Source organism: Saccostrea cucullata, unplaced genomic scaffold, assembly GCF_032062105.1.
Source record: "Saccostrea cucullata isolate Sc308-1 unplaced genomic scaffold, CSIRO_AGI_Scuc_v1 ctg1568, whole genome shotgun sequence".
Classification (NCBI taxonomy): domain Eukaryota; kingdom Metazoa; phylum Mollusca; class Bivalvia; order Ostreida; family Ostreidae; genus Saccostrea; species Saccostrea cuccullata.
The window spans coordinates 11,737-32,985 of record NW_026939489.1 but is presented as its reverse complement, the minus strand read 5'-3'; the positions used below and the strand labels follow the sequence as shown (position 1 = coordinate 32,985).

Genomic DNA, 21,249 nt, shown 5'->3' with positions numbered 1-21,249 from the left:
TCAATTCAGTTCACTATGGAGATGAGTGACAGACAACTCCCATTTTTGGACCTCCTTCTAATTAAGGATGATACCAAAATTATTACAGACCTGTACTGCAAAGAAACAGATTCGCACCAATATTTGGATTTCTATTCATGTCACCCATCACATACTAAGCGTAATATTCCATACGATTTTCCAATTATCGCTATGGTTGTGAGTGCATTTATTTAAAACTGTAAAAAATAGATTGATAAATGCTGAATATAAAAAAATTAACAAACAAACTCGTTTAAATAACTTTAAGTTGTTCACGATATTGATAACTCAAGTGAAATACTTGGAAAATGGCAAACATAATACATATGGTGAAACGAAATAGTATTCAAGATAAAAAAAATCAAATAATGCAAAACAAGGAGCAGATCAATCACTAACCTTTGAAACACTAGAGGTGGGATCAGATGCCATGAGGGTGTGAGCATTCCCTGCTGCCCAGTCATATCCGCTGCGTATTACCTGCCATGGTCGGTAATTAACGGAAGTATCCTTCATTAATTCAGTGTTAAGATAATGGACTTACAATAAGTATAAAAAAGAAGTCAGTCAATATTGGACTCAATGATATAATGTACTTGCTGACAGTTATTGCATTGATGCATTGAACATAGTACTTACGATCTGAAAATGTTTTGTATCATCAACTTTTTTGTCAATAATTTGTATCTTTTTAGAAATTGTTTGTACGCAGAGCATGATCTTTCATAATTAATTTACTAAGATATATAAATTCAGTATGCATTATTTTATCAATGCACGGATGTTCAAATCCAAAATGTTCTTTAAAGATTCTCGGATATATTCGTTTGAAAAAGAAAATTGTACGCAGCAATGTTAAGGATTGAATAGGGGGCGGAGCCTAATTTATACAGGAAAAGTTTACTGTGACGTCACACAAAAACATGACTTTTTATGTATTTCTCATTATATCTGAAAATGAAATAGTTTGCAACTATTAGCTTTTTGCATAATAAACAACAATAAAACTTATCAATGCATTTTAAAACCTTGCTAGTTAAATCTAATGTAGCTGGTTATAGACAAAGCACTGATCGACCTGAGACACATTATGGCGACTTTTTTTTTTCTCTTTTTAACTGTGTAACTTGTGTCAATTTTTTTTGTTTGTTACTTTGTAGCTACAGTTATTTAGATAACAACAGCCTCAAGTAAAGTATAAAGGCTCTGTCACGATTGTTGTCTCTCCAAAAAGTTAATGGCTTGTCTATTCCATAAGCCGTGGTTGTTCTAGGGATTTTGAATAAGGAAGGAAATGTCCGCTTTCAATTCATAGACTGATTGCTTGACAATATCCTCAAAACGATTCACTCTATTACATATGTAAGATGGAGTTGTTTATGTATGTTAATTTTTCCTTTTTACTAATAAATTCTCTTCTCGTTCTTTCACAAAAAGGACCATGTGATAACAGGTACACAGATAGCTGTTTTCATTTACAGACTTAAATCTTTTATATTTTCAAAAATAAATGTAGCATATTATTTTCTATCATAATTATGTCATTTAGAAACCATGGATGTTGTACAGAGACTATATGGAATGAAACACTGCAAAAATGTACAGGTAAAATTGCTTTTCTTTCAAAGTTTTGAATAGCATTTCTGTTTTCCCTTGATGGGTTTTTTCCCTATTCTCTCACTCATTTGTTAAATTGCATCTTTCTTAAAAAAAGATGCATGGCTACCAGATTGAAATTCATCATAAAATGTGTGACTTGGTTTTTATTTTAGCATTTCATTCAACTTTTTTCGGAAATATTCATTAGATTACATTTGAATGGGTTTAGGTATTACCTCAGTATTACAATAATTCGACCTACGACATTTCTTCTAAACAGATGGAGACTTCAGTGAAATGTTTTGCTTTTGTTAATTTAAAAGTGTGCTTGTTTAATTATAATTTTTTGTGCTTTGTTTGTTTTGTTGTTTTTTCTTCTTTTGGTTTATTTTACAATTAGGAATTTTCTCACTTAGATAACTAAAAATTTGAATTTTGTCTCTTATTTAGAAATTATAACATCTCTTTAAAACTTTGATGTTGGCAAGTTATATTCAATTGCGTGTCTTTCATATGAGGTGAATTGAAGGAAAATTCAACTGAATTGAAGAAAAAAAATTGTTTCATTATTCGAGGACAGGTGGACAGAAGGTTTGCAGACCATCTTTGTTGCTCTTCTATTAAAAATTTTACGTGTAAAATTTCTTCCAACGTGATTTATAGAAGGCATTTTTACTAAAGAAGTATGCCTTGTTACAACGCGAAATGTAATAACAACGCAAAATGTAATAAACATGGTGCAATTTTATCAACATCGATACTTGTCATATATATTCAGACGTTAAAAAAGAAACGCATGAAAAAACCTTTTCAGAAATTGTAACCCTTTCCAAATATGTTTGAAAAATACGTTTTTAGCTCATTTGAGCTTTAATTTTTCTTGTTTTTTAACCACATTTTGTCTGTCGTTCATCTGTTTGTCTGCAAACGTTTTGCATTCTTAACTTCTTTAGAACCACTGGACCAATTTCAACCAATTATCTCCATATGTTTCGTTTATTGTGAGACCGATTCCTATAGTTACGCCTTTGTGTTGTAAAACAATCCTATCACATTTACAGTGTAACTTTAATAATCGATATTGTCTTTACATCCGTAGGAAAAGTTATTGCTGTCTAAGTTATGCACTGTTTGTATGATGGTAAATCTTTTATAGAATTCTAAATATTATTTGCAAAAGAGACTTATCAACTGAATTAAAATTCTTGTAAAAAAGCTGCTGGTCCCCATTGTTGATTGACGTTCATCAATGACCTGATTTTCTTTCTTTAAGTGAACCCTTGGTTTTACCAACTAGCGCAAAATGTGGTAAACGAAAAATTGAGTCTTAAACAAACATTCCATGTGGTAATACTCAATGATGAAGAATAAATGTATATTTTTCACTTTATGGCATATTGTAAAATTGAAAAAAAAAGTTCAATAATTCGAAATTCAATTATAAATAATAATGGACATCATTAGAGATGAAGACAAAATTTATAAACAGACTTTTTTAAAATGCAAAAAAAATAAGTACATGCATACATGTATTTGATATAAGAGTCTGCACTTGAAAACTGAGTACATCTCCCGACCTTCATTTTAAAACAGGTCAAATCCTTGTGAGTCGTTTGGAACCGGCTAAATCGGCGTGCGTAGATGACCTTGGCCGTCAAAAGTATTAAATAAAACGGTGTACGAAAAGTCAAATGGCGAACTTTCCAGTTTGACAAAATGATAATAGAATAATAACATATTTTTTTTAAATATGTAGATTTTATTCGGATTTTACGCCTGTAAAAAATAAATTTCAAGGACATGTTATTTCGAGGCATTTCCCTTACAAATGAATAATATATTTCTAAAGTTAGTGAACAATTTATTTCGTGGATCTGCTCATCAACGAAATCCGTGAAAATTGATGTTCGATGAATATAGATGTAACCAGCGTATTACAGATAACACATTGAGAAGCGTTTATCCTTTCTTGTCCATTTTCATTCACCCTGCAATAAAACAAAAAAATTGTTGCATCATATTTCAGATCCCCAGCAGCAGCAATCATTTGAAATGTGTATATATATATATATATATATTTTATGTACATTGGAATGCTCTGCGTGTAAGAGTTATTGCGCTTGCATTATCCTTGGAAAGTTGTCGACATGTCCAAATTAGGAGAGGCAGATGCAAGCAATTCTTGGAAATAGGAACATTTAGTACACGCCTAATGAAAACCGTGCTCGGTAAAAGTCCGAACCCGATCGTCCAGATAGCACCACTTTTCAGTTTCCTTTAGGACGCCGTGAAAAGTACATGTGTGTTGGATAGCTTCAAATTATTTTAAGCGGTAAGGAAACGCATTTGTTTTTTCTTCATACAATTTTATTGCTTTATTTAATATCTAACAGTCTTTCAGATATGAGTTGCTATATTATCGATATTAATAGTTGCTATCCACCCTCACGCTTAGAAATATACTCAGAGAAATGTGCGTTGTTATTAAAATTAAAACGATATAGGACAGCAAGAAATTCAATAACGAAGTATAATTTTGGTGCTTCAAACATGTAAAATGTAAATAAAAGGACTATTTTATAGTTTATTGTGAATTATTGGTATGTGAATCACACAGACTTTCACGTACGTAGTTTTACCAACGTACGTGTTAAGTAAATCAAGAACGCAAGAGACATGAAAATAGAGAGAAAGACAGAGGTACCTTTAATATTTTCAATTTCTATTCCAATGCGAACTATTTCTTTCATATAATCTCTGCTGGCTGGAACAACATTATCAGCAATCGATTTAAGTTCTGCCTCTGTAGTTTCCAAATACCTTTGTTCTCTTGCCCCGATTATTGCACTGTAAATTAAATCTCCACCTAACACAAGGAGACCCAGAGCAATTGTTCCAAACCATAGTGTACCTAGACTGAGAAAAAAATCAAACAAAATAATTTTGCACGTGTTGACCACTGCTCTGACAAGTATTACTGCATCTGCCAGAATATGAACTACTTTCCCAGCCGTTTGTAAATATTCATATATTTTGCTTAACTCCATCTTATCATTTGCAAGCATTGCATAGAGCTTAGGATTAACCATCTTCTTATGCTCCTGTAATGCTTCATCTAGTTTGGTTTGTATTTCTTCAAATTTCTTTTGCAAATCAGTTACATTTTCTTTAACTGTCTTTTCTGTGTTGAAAAATACTGGTTGACAATGAATTCTCAAACGCTTATCCATTATTTTGATGAGATCATTCGTTGTATCAAAAACACTTTCTATTGCAAAACATATCGTTGATGCAATTTTAACACAATTTGTTCGTTTAGTTTGATTCCCGGGATATAGGACGTCAACAAATGCCATGTTTCTTCTTTTGCACAGGTTATCGAAATATTGTACTGACTTGTTAATATTGAGAATATTTTTATAAGGATTTACGCTTCCAATCAACGTCCTTCTTTCAATACCGTAACGCCCACTTAAATTTTGTCTGACATTCAATCTTAGTTCGGCATTTAGTGCTTCTCATTGCAATTGTCGGTATAACATAGCACATCATAGAGATGATATTGACCACTTTTTACCATAATATTGGGCGTATTTCTTTCTGGAGAAATTGAATTAAGGAACCGTTGCCTGTTGTGTTGGTGCTTAATGGAAATCATATTCTCGATCCCCGTTTCTTACCTTATGTACGTTTAGTTTGATTTCCAGGATATAAGACGTCAACAAATGACATGTTTCGTCTCTTGCAATGGTTATCGAAAGACAGTTCTTATTAGTTTATATTTAAAATATTATGATATCAGTTATTGCTTCCAATCAGCTCCTTCTCTCCATACCGTAACGCACACTTAAACGTTGTCTAAGTTCGGCATTTAGTGTTTCACATTTGAATTTGACCATATTACAAAGGATACAGTGAATATGATATTTACAATATTTTACGATTTTCTTTGGTGGATTTCTTCATGGGGAGTTTGGATTAGGGAATCATTTCCTGTTGTGTGGGTTCTCAATGGAAAACATGACCAAAACAAACTAATTGCTAAGAAAGCACAGGAACTTTACGAAGTTTTTAGATCAATTTTCCTTTCTTTTGAGAGCTTAGAAAATGTAATTTCTGATTGCACTTGTCGAGATCCTTTTCAACTTATGATAGATGATAAAATGGAGATAAATTTAGTTTTAGAAGGACTCATTCAAAATCTTGAAAAGAAGCAGAGTGCTTTTCAACAAAGGAAAGAAGAAAGTTTTGAAGAAATTTTGACAAAAATGAAATCAGTTAATTCATGGACATGTTTAACAGATGAAACAAAAAGCCTTGGACAAAAACTTAAAATTATCAAGAAAAATTTCAAAATCGAAGATAGAGGATCTATTCTCGTGAAAATTGCCTTTAATTTTGACCTTGGACTAGGAAAACTTCTGAGTCGACTACAACATACACGAGATCTTGTAAACGAATTTATATTATGTGATATGAGATTACAGGATTTAAAGTCAAGTGATTTAATTTGTTCGGGAAACCCTGACAATATTCATAATGACAAACAATTAATAAGTGCGATTCGGTATGTATTGTATGAACTGAAACCAATCACAGCTGACCTGAATTTAAGAGTTTTAAAATTAGAAACTGCTGTAGAGCAAATATCTATGGACTAATCGAGCAGTAACAATAAGACAATAGTTTTAAATTACAACACAATAGCTAATGAAATATACACCACGAAACTGAATAAATAGTTCTTTCTCCGAATCAATCGAATTTGAAATAACTTGGACGAAGGTTGTAAGTGAAATTCGCCGACTTTTAACTTATGGAAATGTTAATGCGTACATATTTTGACTGAAAACTGAATGAGCACAATTTGTGATGATATTAATTACTGTAATCGATACAAATTAATTTTCTTTGTATATGTTTACTTTTTGTCACTGAATTCCAGAATTGAACTTCATAACTTTTGCCATAGTAAACCTATAGAAATGCTTTTAATGTCAAGAACGAAGGGTACTTATACGTTTATATTAAAGGTATCATTCTGCATAGCAGAACGGGTTTAGTAGGGATACTAAGATTGGTAAAAAAAAAAAATCCTGCAAACTGATGTACAATATAAATGTTTGTTGGCTGTAAATTTTTATTGTCAAAGGTTTGACATGAACCGTAGGAAATAACTTTTCTTAATTTCCATTGTAAATTTGGATTAAAAAAATGATACATGTACAATGTAGCAGTTATATAATACACATTATTTTCAAACATAAAACATCTTAAAATAAAAAAAGGCGTATACAGCGTGGGCAATCTCTGAAACAATGTTTTTTATCATTTTTATGTGTCCGAATTTTTTCGTGGCGCATATTGTTTTTGTCCTGTCTGTGTGTTTGTCTGTCTGTTTGTCTTTTGTCTGTTTGTCTGTGTCTTGTCAACTTTAACCTTCGCCATAATTTTTTAACCGTGAGAGATAAAGACTTTATATTTGATATGCATACTTCGCTAATAAATCACTTTCAACTGACCCCAAGGTCAATGACCTTTTGACCTTAACTGTGACCTTTATGCTTAAAATAGCTTTCTGAACTTTCGCCTTAACTTTGGAACCGTGAGAGATAGAGACTTCATATTTAAGATGCATACTCCAGTAATTAAACACTTTCACCTGACACGAAGGACAATGACCTTGTGACCTTAATTAGACCTTTTTGCTAAAAATAGTTTTTTCGAACTTTGGCTATAAATTTTAAACCATTGCAGGTAGAGACTTTATATTTGATATGCATATTTCACTAATTAAGTGTTTTCAAAAGACTTCAAGGTCAATGATCTTGTGACCTGGACTGTAATTTATATGCTAAAAATAGCTTTTTTACCTCTGTTACCGCCGGGCGCATAGTGTTTCACAAACACATTTTGTTTAAGTTCTTGAAAAAGGTATATTTCTCTACAATTATGTTTTTAGTAATAATATTTTATACAGATTTGATTGATTTAAATTATTAAGTCACATTTGTTAATAATTTGGTTTTTTTAAGTGCCAGTAAAGCATTTTTATACCCCCTGCAAACGAAGTTTAGGGGGAGGGGGTATATTGGAATCACTATGTCCGTCTGTCCGTCTGTCTGTCTGTCTGTAGACGAGATTTTGTCCGGACCATTACTCAGAAACTATTGGTAGGATTTGTCTGCAAATTTGTACACATATTATTCACCATATGAAGTTGTGGACCTGATATTTTCATCTTGATTGGATTATTATTTTGAATTGTACAGGTGTTTTTTTTTATTTTGTGGTTTTGTCTGGACCGTTTCTCAGAAACTATTGCAAGGATTAATCTGAAAATTTACACTTATTATTCACCATATGAAGGTGTGCACCTGGAATTTTCAACTCTTTTTGTTATTTTTTTTGCATTTTACAGGTTTTATTTTTTATTTTAATTGACTTGTTCATTTTGGGTACATGTATAAGGTTTGAAATATAGAATGTAGAATATCTGTTCAAAAATACTACAGCTTATAACTACTCATAGAAACTTTAAAAAAGAAACATCATAAAGTATTAAAAACAGTTTTTACATTGCACAGAAGATAATGTAATTTCATTCGTCTCTTGGGAATAATGACTGGACATGCATCCAGTTAAAGATAAATTAATGAGTTTGGTGTTGGAAGTTGTTAAGGCATATCTCTTATCAAGTGTGTGTGTTATCTATCTCCAGGGAATAAGGCACAAGAATTAAAGATCTCTCTTCTCTTATTCTCTTAATTGTAATTTATTGTCTGTCAAAGCACTTCATTACTGGATGACCAGCTCTTTATTTTCAAAATGCATTTCAAATTGATATATCAAGATTAATTTGATTTTGTATAATGGTTTTTTTTTTCAACAATCAGTTTGCAGAGTGACATAACACATAATTGCAATATATTTTTTTAATGCAGTAATAAAAAAAAATTAAAGAAAAAATTAAAACAAAATGTTACAATGGAATTACAATGTATTAGTTTTGATGTTTCATTTTGTTGCACCTTTGTTTCATTCATTAAGAAACATGATGAGCAATTGTATTTCACTGCAAATTTTTGTAAGTAAATTGTGAACACCTCTAGATCCATAAAGTATTTTTGAATTGGCACCTTCTCTGAAAAACCCAGCGGGGGTATTTGTCCCAATTGGACACTTCTAGTTTAAATTTGGTTATTTTTTATTTTTTGAGCCATTCAAAATGATTTTTGAATACGAATTAATCAAATCCCTTTTTCTACATTAAGGTCAGACGATGTATGAATCATAAAAGAAAAATGTCATATGGAACTTGATTGTGATTATGAGCATCATACTCAATCCATATATTTTTATTTATTAAAACGATTTAACTCAGTAAAAATTCTATAATCCCTTGAATTATGTTCTAAATAAAAGTGCAGCATTTTTGTTTATTTAAGCCTAGGTTCTTCGTTGTCTAAATTCTCGTTTTGCACAATTGGCTTTATAACATTCCGATTGAGGTACTCCGATACTCAGGCAGGAAGGAGAGGGGTTCGCTATTAAATCATACACGGTCGAACAAAATTTATACACAAATTATGAAGATAACTGTAGCTACCATCTGCTACATTTTTTTACTAAAATTAAACGATACGTCCCCCCCCCCAAAAAAAAAGGAAATTGATAAATACTAAATTTTCAAGTCTTCGATAATTCGTTGTTTTCAGTGTATAGTATTTTTTTTATTATTATGATATTCATATGAATGCAATGAAATTTGACATCTGTAGCTAACCTGACATTTTTGAAAACCAAGGTTTAAGTAGTTCATTCATTAAAGACGGAGATTTTTTTACCGGGTGGTAAATTCCAGTTGAGGGAAGGGCTTATTTTGAACAGATGCGAATGCCTTGGGGGCTAGCAGTGTCCTGTGGTCATCTGTCTCCTAAGCCCTATACACAGGAAGTGATTTATTACACAGTGAAATACCCAGGTGTCAAACTTTACCTGTGTTGGGGATTATAAGACAATTTGAAATCAGAAGTAAAATGTTTCTCAATAAATCTATATTGATTTATTTTAAATGTTTGAAAACATTCCTAAACTTTTAAAACAATTATGATGAAATCATACCATAAATTTAAATATTACAACAAAGAAAATTTTAAAAAACTGATATTAATGTATGTGTGAATTATAAAAATCCTCCACCAACAACAAAATTAGACTTATTTCATTCATCCCCAGTATCCCGTCTATTAAATGAAAAGAGCGCTGGTACGTGTTAACTGGAAAAAAATTTCATTGTGATGCAATTTCTCTATACCCTGTTTGGTAAACACCAAAGGATCAAAAGTTCATTTGAAGGTCCCCACGAGTACCATACAAAGTGTACTGGGTATACACAGGGAAAAAGAAGTAAATGTCAATCAAGTTTCAGCATTCAATGATGGACCTTAATACAATTGATTGACAGGGCTACCCAGACCAGGTTATTTTGAGGGTGGTGCTTAAAATCTCTCACGACTGCCTTTAACATTTTCTCTTCTCGTAAACAACTAAAGGGTGTAACTTGGAAATTTCCTGTCCAAAAAACACTCTTACGAATTTGTCCAAAATGTGCATATACAGAGTACTTATAGTCATGTATGAAATATAAAAATATAGCGAAAATTAAACGAAGGGAATTTCGGGGAATTGGTGCGCTGTGCATCCATAAGTGACAGTCACGTTCTAGCCTTGACAGTTCACCGGAAAAGTCTATGTTTTGAAGATTGCAGTATCAAATGGGATGACGAAACTATCTTTCATCCTCCCGAGAAAATAACTCTGTTTACGTAAATACACATGAGAAATTATATATAAAGGGCTTTCTTTATATGTTCTTAAAAGAAGAGAAAAGAACTGAAATCTTTGTCCTCAAATGTAAGTACCATTTCGAGGAGGGTTGAATGTGGTTGGTCCATTTGTATAATATCTGGTTTTGCTAAAATTTGCGTGCTATGTACGGGTCACACAAAGGGGGACACTCCAATCAGTTGCCTTATTTCTAAGCTGAAAATTAAAAATGCTGCAATTATCATGAACATATTGTCCAATAACTGACATATAAAACTGTAAACAACAAAATCAACAGAGACATCAGAAAACTGTCTGAATTATTTTGCTTTGCTTGTTTGTTTTCACATCTCGGTTGTCATTCAAAAAATAAATCTCTGACTAAAGTAGACAGGAACAAAAGAATCAGGGGCATTAAGACCCTAAATATGCCCCAACCATGATGGACAAAATATGATAAATATTAAAAGAATTATGATTGAATCACACCTTTTCAGTCATATTTTGACGAAAAAACCACTATTAAGACAATTTGGGGTCAAAACAAAAATAACACAATTTTCACTGATTTCTGGAAATTTTTAATATTTTTTTTTCTGTAAATATAATTAAAGAAATAGAAGATGGATTTTTAATACAAATACAACAGAAATGATCTTAAACATGTGAATAGAAACTATTTTTTTTTAGCTAATAGTGGTAAAAAACGGATTTTAATGTAAAACAGTTGTTTTTATGTTCAAAATCAGAGATATCTGGGAACTTAAGATAACTTTAAATGGACTCCACTCACAATATGTACTTTACGGTAAAAATATTTCAAATAAAATCCTATTAACTCTATCAGAAACTATAAATGAGGAAAAATAACCTTTAATGTTAATTTTTCAAAGACAAGTACTATTTTATGTATTTAACATAAAAAGACTTTGAATGCACAAAGTGAACAAACAAGAAATGTATTCAACTAACATTTTTAATAACAATTCATTAAACTTGACAAAAATAACAATAAGGGATTTCAGTTTGCAAAAACAAATGCCAGAACTCCCATCACCCACCTATACTTTTACCAAAAAGATCATAGAAGTTTAACATCACACCACTCATGCCTTATACACTACATTTACTCATAATAAGATAATGTTTATCATCCTCACAATGTCATAAAAATGAACTAAGCATCAACGAATTAGTTATACTAGTACATGTTTGTCTGGAAAGGTTTTGTAATTACATTGTATTACAAAAAATAACAAATACTAGTATATAGTCATGTTAATTATTAACAAAGTTCAATATGCAAATTAACACACTGCATAATAAACTATAATTGTTACTATTATCTGAGAAACATTTTGTGATGCATTATGCATTTTACATCAGTATATTAATTAATCATTTCATTTGTCAAGGTACATAATTAATCTTTCAATATTTACAACCGAACTTGTTAAACTCAAGCAATGAATCTAATATGTTTTTGGGATGTACAATGTACTATATTTTAATTTCTCGATGATATAACAGATGTTAACAAATCACAATTTAAACATTAAGAAAAATCATGGATACATAAAAATCCCTATTTACAATTAAAAAATAACAATATATTCACAGCCTTCCACTATATTGTTGAAAACAATAATGGGAGTCTAATGCAGTGGATATCATAACCTGCAGATTGATTGATTGTTTATTGTTTAATGTCCCTCTCGAGAATTTTAACACATATGGAGACGCCTATAATCTGCAGAATGTTCCCTCTCAATAATGTTTACTCTCAATAAACCAATGTCGCAATTCATGTCACTCTTCCTTTGCACCCATTTCACTTTCTGATGAGCCATCCATTACTGCAGGAAGCACAGCTGCATCCTCAAGGTAGTCAGCCCAGTCTTGAGTAGGTCTTACTGCAAAGTTTGTGTGTCTTTCATAGCCAAGAAACCACAATACTGAGGCCACATGGGCACGACACTGACAATAGTCCAATCCACACTTTGCAAAAGTTGTTTCCCTTTGCGGGGTCAACCAAAAGGTCAAAAGGGAAAGAAACGTCATTTCTCCTCTTTGTGCTACCAAATATTTGGGCGTGCTGTAAAAAATCCATAGTGTTAATTTTTTTTTCCTTTCAATGTGTGGGTAGCCCCATCTTGGGGCAACAGTAGACAAAACGTCACAAAAGGCAGAGCTTTTTTAAAGTCAAATGACGAAGTTCCAAACGTGAGAACTACAAAGGCTACTGTGTGGATTGTATAGGTTTATCCCCTAAGATGGCGGCCAAGGGACATAACTTTTGAAAAGTGTGGATTGGTCTATACCAACAAGTAACAGCTCCAGTAACAGAATATTGTTTTGGACCATCTCCAGGCATTCTACAATTAAAATTTAAATATCAAAATTAAATTACTATATATATTATGTATGCAGATTTTGTCTATAATTATGGAAGGAGGGGGGGGGGGGGGGGTTACTTGTACAGTGTATATACATTTGCATAAGATTTTCTTTATATATGAAAAAAAGGGAATAATTTATTAATATTACCAGGTATAATATATAATTATTTCATTCATGAAATCAATTTAAATAGCAGTTTTATTGATTAACCTATTTGAGTTTAATGCATAAAATCAGAGGCAAATACATTATTGGGTACTTTAAAATAAAACAAAAAAGATGAAGCTTGTAATGACAAACATTTTTTTTCATTTTAATGGTGACTTAAATGAATTTAAAATATTCCATGGTAATCTAATTTTTCTAATTTTTTTTTAATACTTACAAAAGTTTAATTTTACGTTAATAATACTTTAATTAATTGGTTAAAAAACAACAAAAAATATTGTTCCCACAAGAAAAATAGAAAAGAATTTTATTTATAATTATTATTTATTCTGCAAAGAACATTAATTAGATTTAGTGATGTTAGCTTATTTTTAAGAAACTAACTTTTTTTCATTTCTTTTAATAACGGTTTTACAACCAAACAAAAAAACTCTTACCATTTTTTTTTATTTTTGCATGACTGTTAGAGCACACCATACATTTACACAAAGTACACAGGTACCAGGGTAAGGTCTCTTGAATACACAAACGCTAAACTCGGTTGTATTTGTACTCAGACAGATAAATATGTAATAAACACCAACATAGAAATGTAGTATATTTATATTTTAATGCCGTAGGCTGATTTTCACAACTGATAAAACGCGGCTAATCATGCAGATCAACCGGCCGATCGAGGGTTCATGAATCATGAATATTCGGGCCTAAATCAAAGAGAATCGATGATTGTCAACTTTTTATAATCTATTTTTTCTTTGAAAGAAGATAACATGTTGTGTTCCTGTTTAATACATTTTAAAGACATATTTTCTATTTTCAACTGTTTGACATAATTACCGTCCCCCCGAGTTCATGGAGATAGCGGGGTCTGTCATGTCGTATCTATTATCATTAATAAGTTTAGGAAGGGATTTAATTTTGAACAATGCATGTAAGTAGTGCATGTAAAATTACAATTGCTCTGATTTTCTAATCATACATACCTGTTAAATGGTTAGAACTTCGATAAATCTACAGTCACATTTTCTGTTTCCTCCAACTTTGTTTACGTCTGAATATAAATACCGAAACCGGAAGCGATCAAAATCGGCCTCAAAAAACATCGTTTTATATATTTTTCAGGGTGGCCGCATGCAAACAACAGAATGATATTTTGGGATATAATTAATTATGTCATTTTAAACAATTTATTAAATTTTTATTCTGTTGTTTTCGTGCGGCCATATCTAAATCTAGTTTGGAATGTGAGAATTTGATGGAAATTTCTCAATTCCGGAAAAATAACACAACTTCACATAGTGAAAACTCAGCTAAAAATCAAATGTTGAAAATTTTATTGCTATTTACATCAAACTGGACATCTCGTTATATGAAAAATAAACCAACTTAACCATAGCACTGGTATAAAAATGTTTAAAAAATATTGGGCAGCTCATATATGCTTAATGCCCCTGATTCTTTGTAAGATATGTTCTTAAGTATTTCAATCCTAGTGACACATACTGTTAAAATCATATGAAGGTAAAAATGTATAGCAACCAGTATCATTTTTAATTAAACAATGGAGTTCTTATTTTGTCATTTTCAAAAACTAAGTCAAACATATTTTTCGTCATCTAGAATACATTGTATAAGAAAACATTTACAATTTTTCTTTTCTTACAAGAATTATTTTACATTTTTTCTTACAAGAATTATTTTACATTTTTACATGTTAAAGTCACGTATTAAAAGATTGAGGGGCAAAATGAAAACCATCTATCCTTCTGTGTTCAATAAACCAGAAGTGAAAAAAGAATTAGATAGATTACACGATCAATACGTTCTGGTTCCTCCCGACAAAGCAGGTAACAACATTGTCTTCATTTGTAAGGCTCATTATATAAATTGCATTTTAGAAGAACTTGGATTTAATTCTACAAGTGGTAATCCTACTTATACATATACTACTCTTTCTAAGGAAGAAATTCTTCAAAATCACCTGTCAGTTTTGATATTCCACAGAGCCAAAATGAATTTGAACTACCTTATATATATTGGATTCCGAAACTTCATAAGAATCCTTACAAACAAAGATACATTGCAGGTTCCAGTAAATGTTCAACCAAGCCTCTTTCGTTACTTCTCACTAAAATATTACCAGTAGTGAAGGAAAAACTTCAAGAGTACTGTACAACTATATATTCAAGAAGTGGTGTAAATCAGATGTGGATACTTAAAAATTCTAAAGAACTTTTGGACAATTTGAAATCACAAGACTTTACAAAAATCAACAGCATAAAAACTTACGACTTCTCAACTTTATACACAACAATTCCGCACGACAAATTAAAATCCAGGCTTTTTGATATCATTGACAGCTGCTTCTTCAACAAAAATGGAACTCGTAAGTTTACTTACCTCGTCATTGGTCATTTGAAAAATTATTTTGTTAAAACAGATTCTGATTGCACACATAAGTACTCTGAAGTTGACATCAAGAAGATGCTTGAGTTTCTGATTGACAATATCTATGTGGTTTTTGGAGTCCAGGTATTCCAACAATCTATTGGAATTCCCATGGGTACAAATTGCGCTCCGTTATTAGCAGACTTATTTTTATATTCATATGAAGCAGAATTTATGCAAAATCTTTTGCGTGAAAAGAAAAAAACACTTGCTGTGGCCTTCAACTCGACATTTAGATATATCGACGACGTATTGTCAATTAATAATGATAATTTCCATTCCTACGTCGACACGATATATCCTGGTGAGCTTGAGATAAAAGATACCACAGAGTCCGACACTTCTGCTTCATACTTGGATATTTTACTTGAAAAAGACACAAATGGTAATCTAACAACCAAGCTATATGATAAACGTGATGACTTTAACTTTTCTATCGTCAACTTCCCTTACGTATGCAGCAATATACCTTCATCACCTGCATACAGAGTATTTATATCTCAGTTGATTCGATACACTAGAGCATGCTCTACGTATGAACAATTTCTTAAACGAGGTAAATTATTGACAAGCAAGTTGATGAAACAAGAATATCAACAGTCTCGTTTAAAGTCATCATTTCGTAAATTCTATGGTCGATACAATGACCTTGTCAGCAAATACAATTTATCATTGAATGAAATGCTGACTGACGTTTTTCATACCAATTGTTAGTCCATTATTTATACACTGAAGTGACCACGGATTTTTTTCCGTTATTTCCTGATTATGACAACGAGCAACCGGCGGGTGTGACCGGTCGGCAGGGGATGCTCACTCCTCCATGGCACCTGATCCCACCTCTGATGTTTCGGAGGTCCGTGTTTGCTCTGCTCTTATTTTGTATGTTTGTTTAATGGACGTTGAGATTAAATACTGTTCGTTATTTCCATATCCTTCTTTCAAGTCTTTACTGGGTCACTTGTTAAAACAACTTTTGTAATTTTATAAGCATATGAAAAAAACAGCAAATATGGAAAAGCACAGAACCTCTGCTACAATCTTTCACTCATCCAATTTATGTGGCGTACAATTACTGAATTTCAGTAGCCAAGGATTTCTTTAGTACTTGCCACTCTTCCTCTTCTCACAAACCCTTGACTTATGCTGTCAAAAGTCAGAATTCCTTATATCACATGACCTAATCTTGAATTACCACTTGCATCATTGATAAAAATAAAGAGCATTCCTAAAAAGGGAAGTATCCGACAAAGAATAATTAACACGCAGACAGGCTTATTTGCCAGTAAGTTTGCATGTCTTTATCTCGAACTTTATATTCCAGATTACATTATGTGCATATCATCTTCATGTTGAATGATCTCTCTGCCATCTCTCTGAAAGACCGTGAGAACTCCTTTGATTTGACCAAGGCATGATCAGTTTCTAAATGTATTCTGTACTGTAACAAATTTAAAAAAAAAATTGAAAAAGCTCTTCTATTCAAATATGTAATTTTAATCAGATAAGATTATACAGAAATCTACAATTGACACATTCATATAACTTTCCTTTCATAATATTGTTAAAAAGTCATTGTAAAGCATATCATATTTATATATATGTAATATTTTGTCATACTTGTAGTAAAATGGTTTGGTGAAGTAATATATTACACGTATGGCTGCAAAATTGCCAGCCTTGTACTAAACAATCATGGTTAATCAATTAAAAATTTTAAAAAATAATTAGCCATTAATTTTATCAAATGCATTAAATATCGTTTTTTAGATGCTATTGTAAGGGTTGTTAAGAGAAAGGGCATGTTGGACTGAAAACTGTTTCTTCAGAGAAAAATCCCTGGGACAAGGTGTTTATGTACATGGGCCTGTTTGTATGTTATTAAATGTTCCTCTCATGATGTTCTCTCTCATATCGAGGCGCCACCACTTGTCGATGGACAGATGCAATTTTTTTTCTATGCTCGGCACTTACGGCTATTGAGCTGTGAGGGATCTTTTTCATGCCAGCACCTACTGCGACAAGGGTCCTTAATTGGTTAATATAAGTATCATATAAGATAAGATATTTTTATAGTGTCTCGACAGAAGGACAGGTCTCCACGTCCTATAGTAAGATTGGAACCTGCGATGTAAGGATCAACTCCTTACTTCATGACTATCGAAGCTTTAACCACTGCGCTAGTCTGGCGACTCATGTACCTGGGAGTGTTGACTAATAGCCATCCAGTGGCAATGAGGAATTTTGACTGCAATAAAATTGACTTACTAATAACTAGGCACCTATAGATTTCCTCCACATGATGGTCTTTACTGTGGATGGTGGCCATTGGTGGGTTTAGCAAGTGGGTCTTCACAGATGAAAGTCTGAAACCTTTGGTACCAGCACACTACACATGCTTAAAAAAATATGCGTTTGTGTTAATGATGTCAAGTTTCATTTTTCTTTGAATCGTATTAGAAGTGGTCATGAAAACATAAATAAGTTTAACTTATTCGAACCCATCATTGAAAAACATGATTTGAATGTTCAGGCCAACAATATAACAATTTATTTGTTTCATGAACTCTGACGACCCATCAGAATTTCACCTACCCAAAAGTTTTTTCATCACTTTACACTTTTATTTTTCTTTTTTAAATTTACAAACATTGTTTCATTTCAAAGCAAAGATGTATAATTTCAACAGGATGTTTTTGACTGATTTTTTTATAACAATAAACTTGTGTAGCTATCAAATGTGTACTGTTAAGAAATCTGTGATTTTTATGCCAGTTATCAATTTTTTAGCAGTGTAAATCACCCAACAAAGCTACCTACCCATTTTGACAAATGTGGGTCGGAGTACATCGAACAAAATTGATCAGTCAACACAGTATTCCGTATTGCGAAAACTGTGACATTGTATTTTAAACAATGTTGTCATCGGAAAAAAATTGTGATCATTGAAAGAAACTAAATGTATCATTTGTTGGTTACCGACGATGTCAAATCAGCGAACGGCTTTATTTATATCACATGTAAATGTGTAGCAAGTGACCAATCTATACAACTATAGTATATATATATACATGTATATATATATATCGTGTCCAAAATGTCCCAGATACATGTAACACGGTTATATCTTCACTTAATTTCAAATGATAAAAAATAACTGGATGTTCACCTTTTCAAAAAAAAATAATCATAGAATTGCAAACGGGAAGCATTGAAATGAAACTGATATTTTAAGTTAAATTAACCCTAAAAAAATCTCTTTCCAAATATTTTTTAATTAATAAAAGCGTTACTTCAACGTTAAATTCTGAAATCTAATTCAGTAATTTGCATTATATATTTATTCATTTTTGGTTAATTTGATTGTTGCTGATGACATAATTTTTTGGAACTTAAACCTTTATAAGATGTAAGAAAGTATACAAACCTAGTCAGATGAATTTTTATGCAATGCAATTTCAAAAGTTACATTTACATTTTACATTTTATCACTCATATAAAATTTGAAAACTCTATATTAAGTTACTTAACAGGAAGTTAATAAGTTTTCAAAGCATTAAGAAATTTTCGAGTTCGCGATTAAATTCATAAAATTAAAAGAAAAGAAAATTTGCCCCTTAAATTACCAAGAAACTGTTAATTTTTTTGTTATATATCAATACAATAAAGAAGGGGATAAGAAGCTTTACAGTACAAATTTAATTTGATAAATATATGTTCTTTATGATATAAAGTTAAATTGTGTCTTATACGTACAAGTACATATGCACATTTCATTGATATAAATATTAATTGCATGTTTGAATACTTACTTGTGTTTCCTTGTATGTCTGTCATCGTATGACTCCTTAAAAATAGATAATTCGTGATAAATACGACATTCTTGTGGCTACGGGTTTTCGTAGTTTCAGTTTCGGTCTTGTTTACAATGATTTATTTATACGTTTAAAGTTCATTGCACGAAAACGATAATATGATAAAAAATACTGACTTTATAGAGTTAACATCGTTTGTTCCTGTATATATTAAACAATAATTAAAATCAAAACCTACTTCTATCATCTACTTTCTCATATTCATCTTCACATCATTGCTGGCTGTGATGAAATCAAAATGAATTTTTCAAATATAATATCAAATTACTGTAACTCCCTAAAGTAAAATTATATAATTATCATTAAAGCTTACTGCTCTCTCTTTCCTTTTGATGTAATCTGCAACCCCCTCCTGAAATATAAAAAAAAAATCGTTAAAATTATATATTAAAGCACAAAAAAATGAATGCCTTTCATTCCCCTTCTTAAAAACGTGTACATTCCCCTTCTTAAAAACAATCATCGGCGTGAAATAAGTTTCTTTCAATTTAGAGAAGTTGATTTTAAATACTATTATGCTCGTTAAGAACTCTTTAGTTATTTTTTTACTGGATTGGAGATCCACGCCCCTATCAGAAAAAAAAATTCCTGGATCTGCGTATGCATGACAAGCCAAAAAATCTAACATTTAAACACACAGCAACACTTCTGACAATTTATTCTTTTATGAATTTCTTTTGTAAACTTTTACTCATTAATTCATTTTTTTTTTATTTTCTTTGGTAATATATTAAACAAAAATATTTGTTTTAAATAAAAAAAAAAAAAAATAGAAAATGAGACTTCTAAGTCGAATTTAAATGCTTTGTTTATTCCAATTCATGAAAGCAATTATTTAGTAAACACTAATTGCCTGTAGCTTTTTACGAGGAAAATGTATTTTTGTAACTTTAAATTCGTTTAGATATTTAGTTCAAACTTGCAGGACATATTCTTGAGGGCCTGCAGATATGTGTTCTAGTTTCGGTTTTATATATAGCACATGCATCATCGGAATGTAATGCTTAAAGGGAAGGATATAGGATTTTACACTATGTTGAAATTAAACAAAATGAAGTGGAGTGGATTCTTGTGGTCATGGAGTGAGTTCTGTATTGTAAGCTAAGAGTACAGAACGTTTAAGTACAAAACGATTTATTGTGCATTCAGAATCTCCTCTGTTTTGCCAATTTGGATATGCATTATTGTAAAGGTCTCGATCTCATTCGGAAAATCATGATTATACTTGTTAAAAGGAAATTTCTAAGTGGTAAATCAACCTGAAATCGAAGAGAGAAAAACACTATCTACATGCTTTTAAAATAATTCTATGTGTTTTGATACGATTATAACTATATAAATCAATTTGAAAACTGGGTGTGACTAATTTTTTTCAGAAGCATAATATTGTAAGATATTTGACAATCTTTAATAAACAATACTCTCCATGTTGTGACAATGTGTGACATATTACAAAATGTAAAGGGTTTTTTGGGACAAAGCAGCGATAAAACGCCCCCCCCCCCCCCTTAAAATTGTCAAAGTAAGTGTAAATTGGCAATACTGTAAAAAAAATGAATGAATCTACAATCTAAAGACCCACCTGTGAGTGAATGAGTAATAAGTATTATAGTAAGGATAGGATATGTTTTAATTAAGCTTTTCTAGACAGGTTCCCTGTGCGCCCGTAAGACCTCGTTACTATGCGATTTTCACTGTAAGTACAGATAATGTTCTGCCTAAGCCAGGAATATTATTGGGGATTTTGTAAACTTCTCTATGTACGTGGTAACTAAAATCTTTTTCATGATGTCATTCTGATTATTTTTTCAGAAAGATATATAACATAAACGATGTCATGATTATTAACATGCGTGATGGTCAAACATACTGTGATTCAATATTTCTAATTTCCTTAGAGTTTTTTTGC

General features: G+C 31.4%; 1 protein-coding gene and 1 long non-coding RNA gene across 2 annotated transcripts; both read right to left on the bottom strand.

Moving 5' to 3' along the window:
• On the bottom strand, positions 1 to 4,988 carry LOC134253104 (single-pass membrane and coiled-coil domain-containing protein 3-like). Its single transcript, XM_062735612.1, has 3 exons — positions 4,325 to 4,988; positions 421 to 560; positions 1 to 57 (listed from the first exon to the last, which is right to left on the bottom strand). Exons 1-3 carry the CDS (start codon positions 4,974 to 4,976, stop codon positions 1 to 3), a joined length of 849 nt encoding a protein of 282 aa, XP_062591596.1. The 5' UTR covers positions 4,977 to 4,988.
• Positions 4,989 to 11,870: 6,882 nt separating this feature from the next.
• Positions 11,871 to 14,177, bottom strand: LOC134253100 (uncharacterized). Its single transcript, XR_009989072.1, has 3 exons — positions 14,001 to 14,177; positions 12,673 to 12,824; positions 11,871 to 12,544 (listed from the first exon to the last, which is right to left on the bottom strand). It is a non-coding gene; the product is annotated as an uncharacterized LOC134253100 (long non-coding RNA).
• Positions 14,178 to 21,249: the final 7,072 nt, after the last annotated feature.

Coding starts and splice junctions, on each gene's coding strand:
- LOC134253104 (XM_062735612.1), bottom strand. CDS start 4,976: ATGGCATTTGTTGACGTCCTATATCCCGGGAATCAAACTAAACGAACA. Junction 561..4,324: donor AGAAATTGAAAATATTAAAG/GTACCTCTGTCT, acceptor ACTTATTGTAAG/TCCATTATCTTAACACTGAA. Junction 58..420: donor CCACCTCTAGTGTTTCAAAG/GTTAGTGATTGA, acceptor ATCCTTAATTAG/AAGGAGGTCCAAAAATGGGA.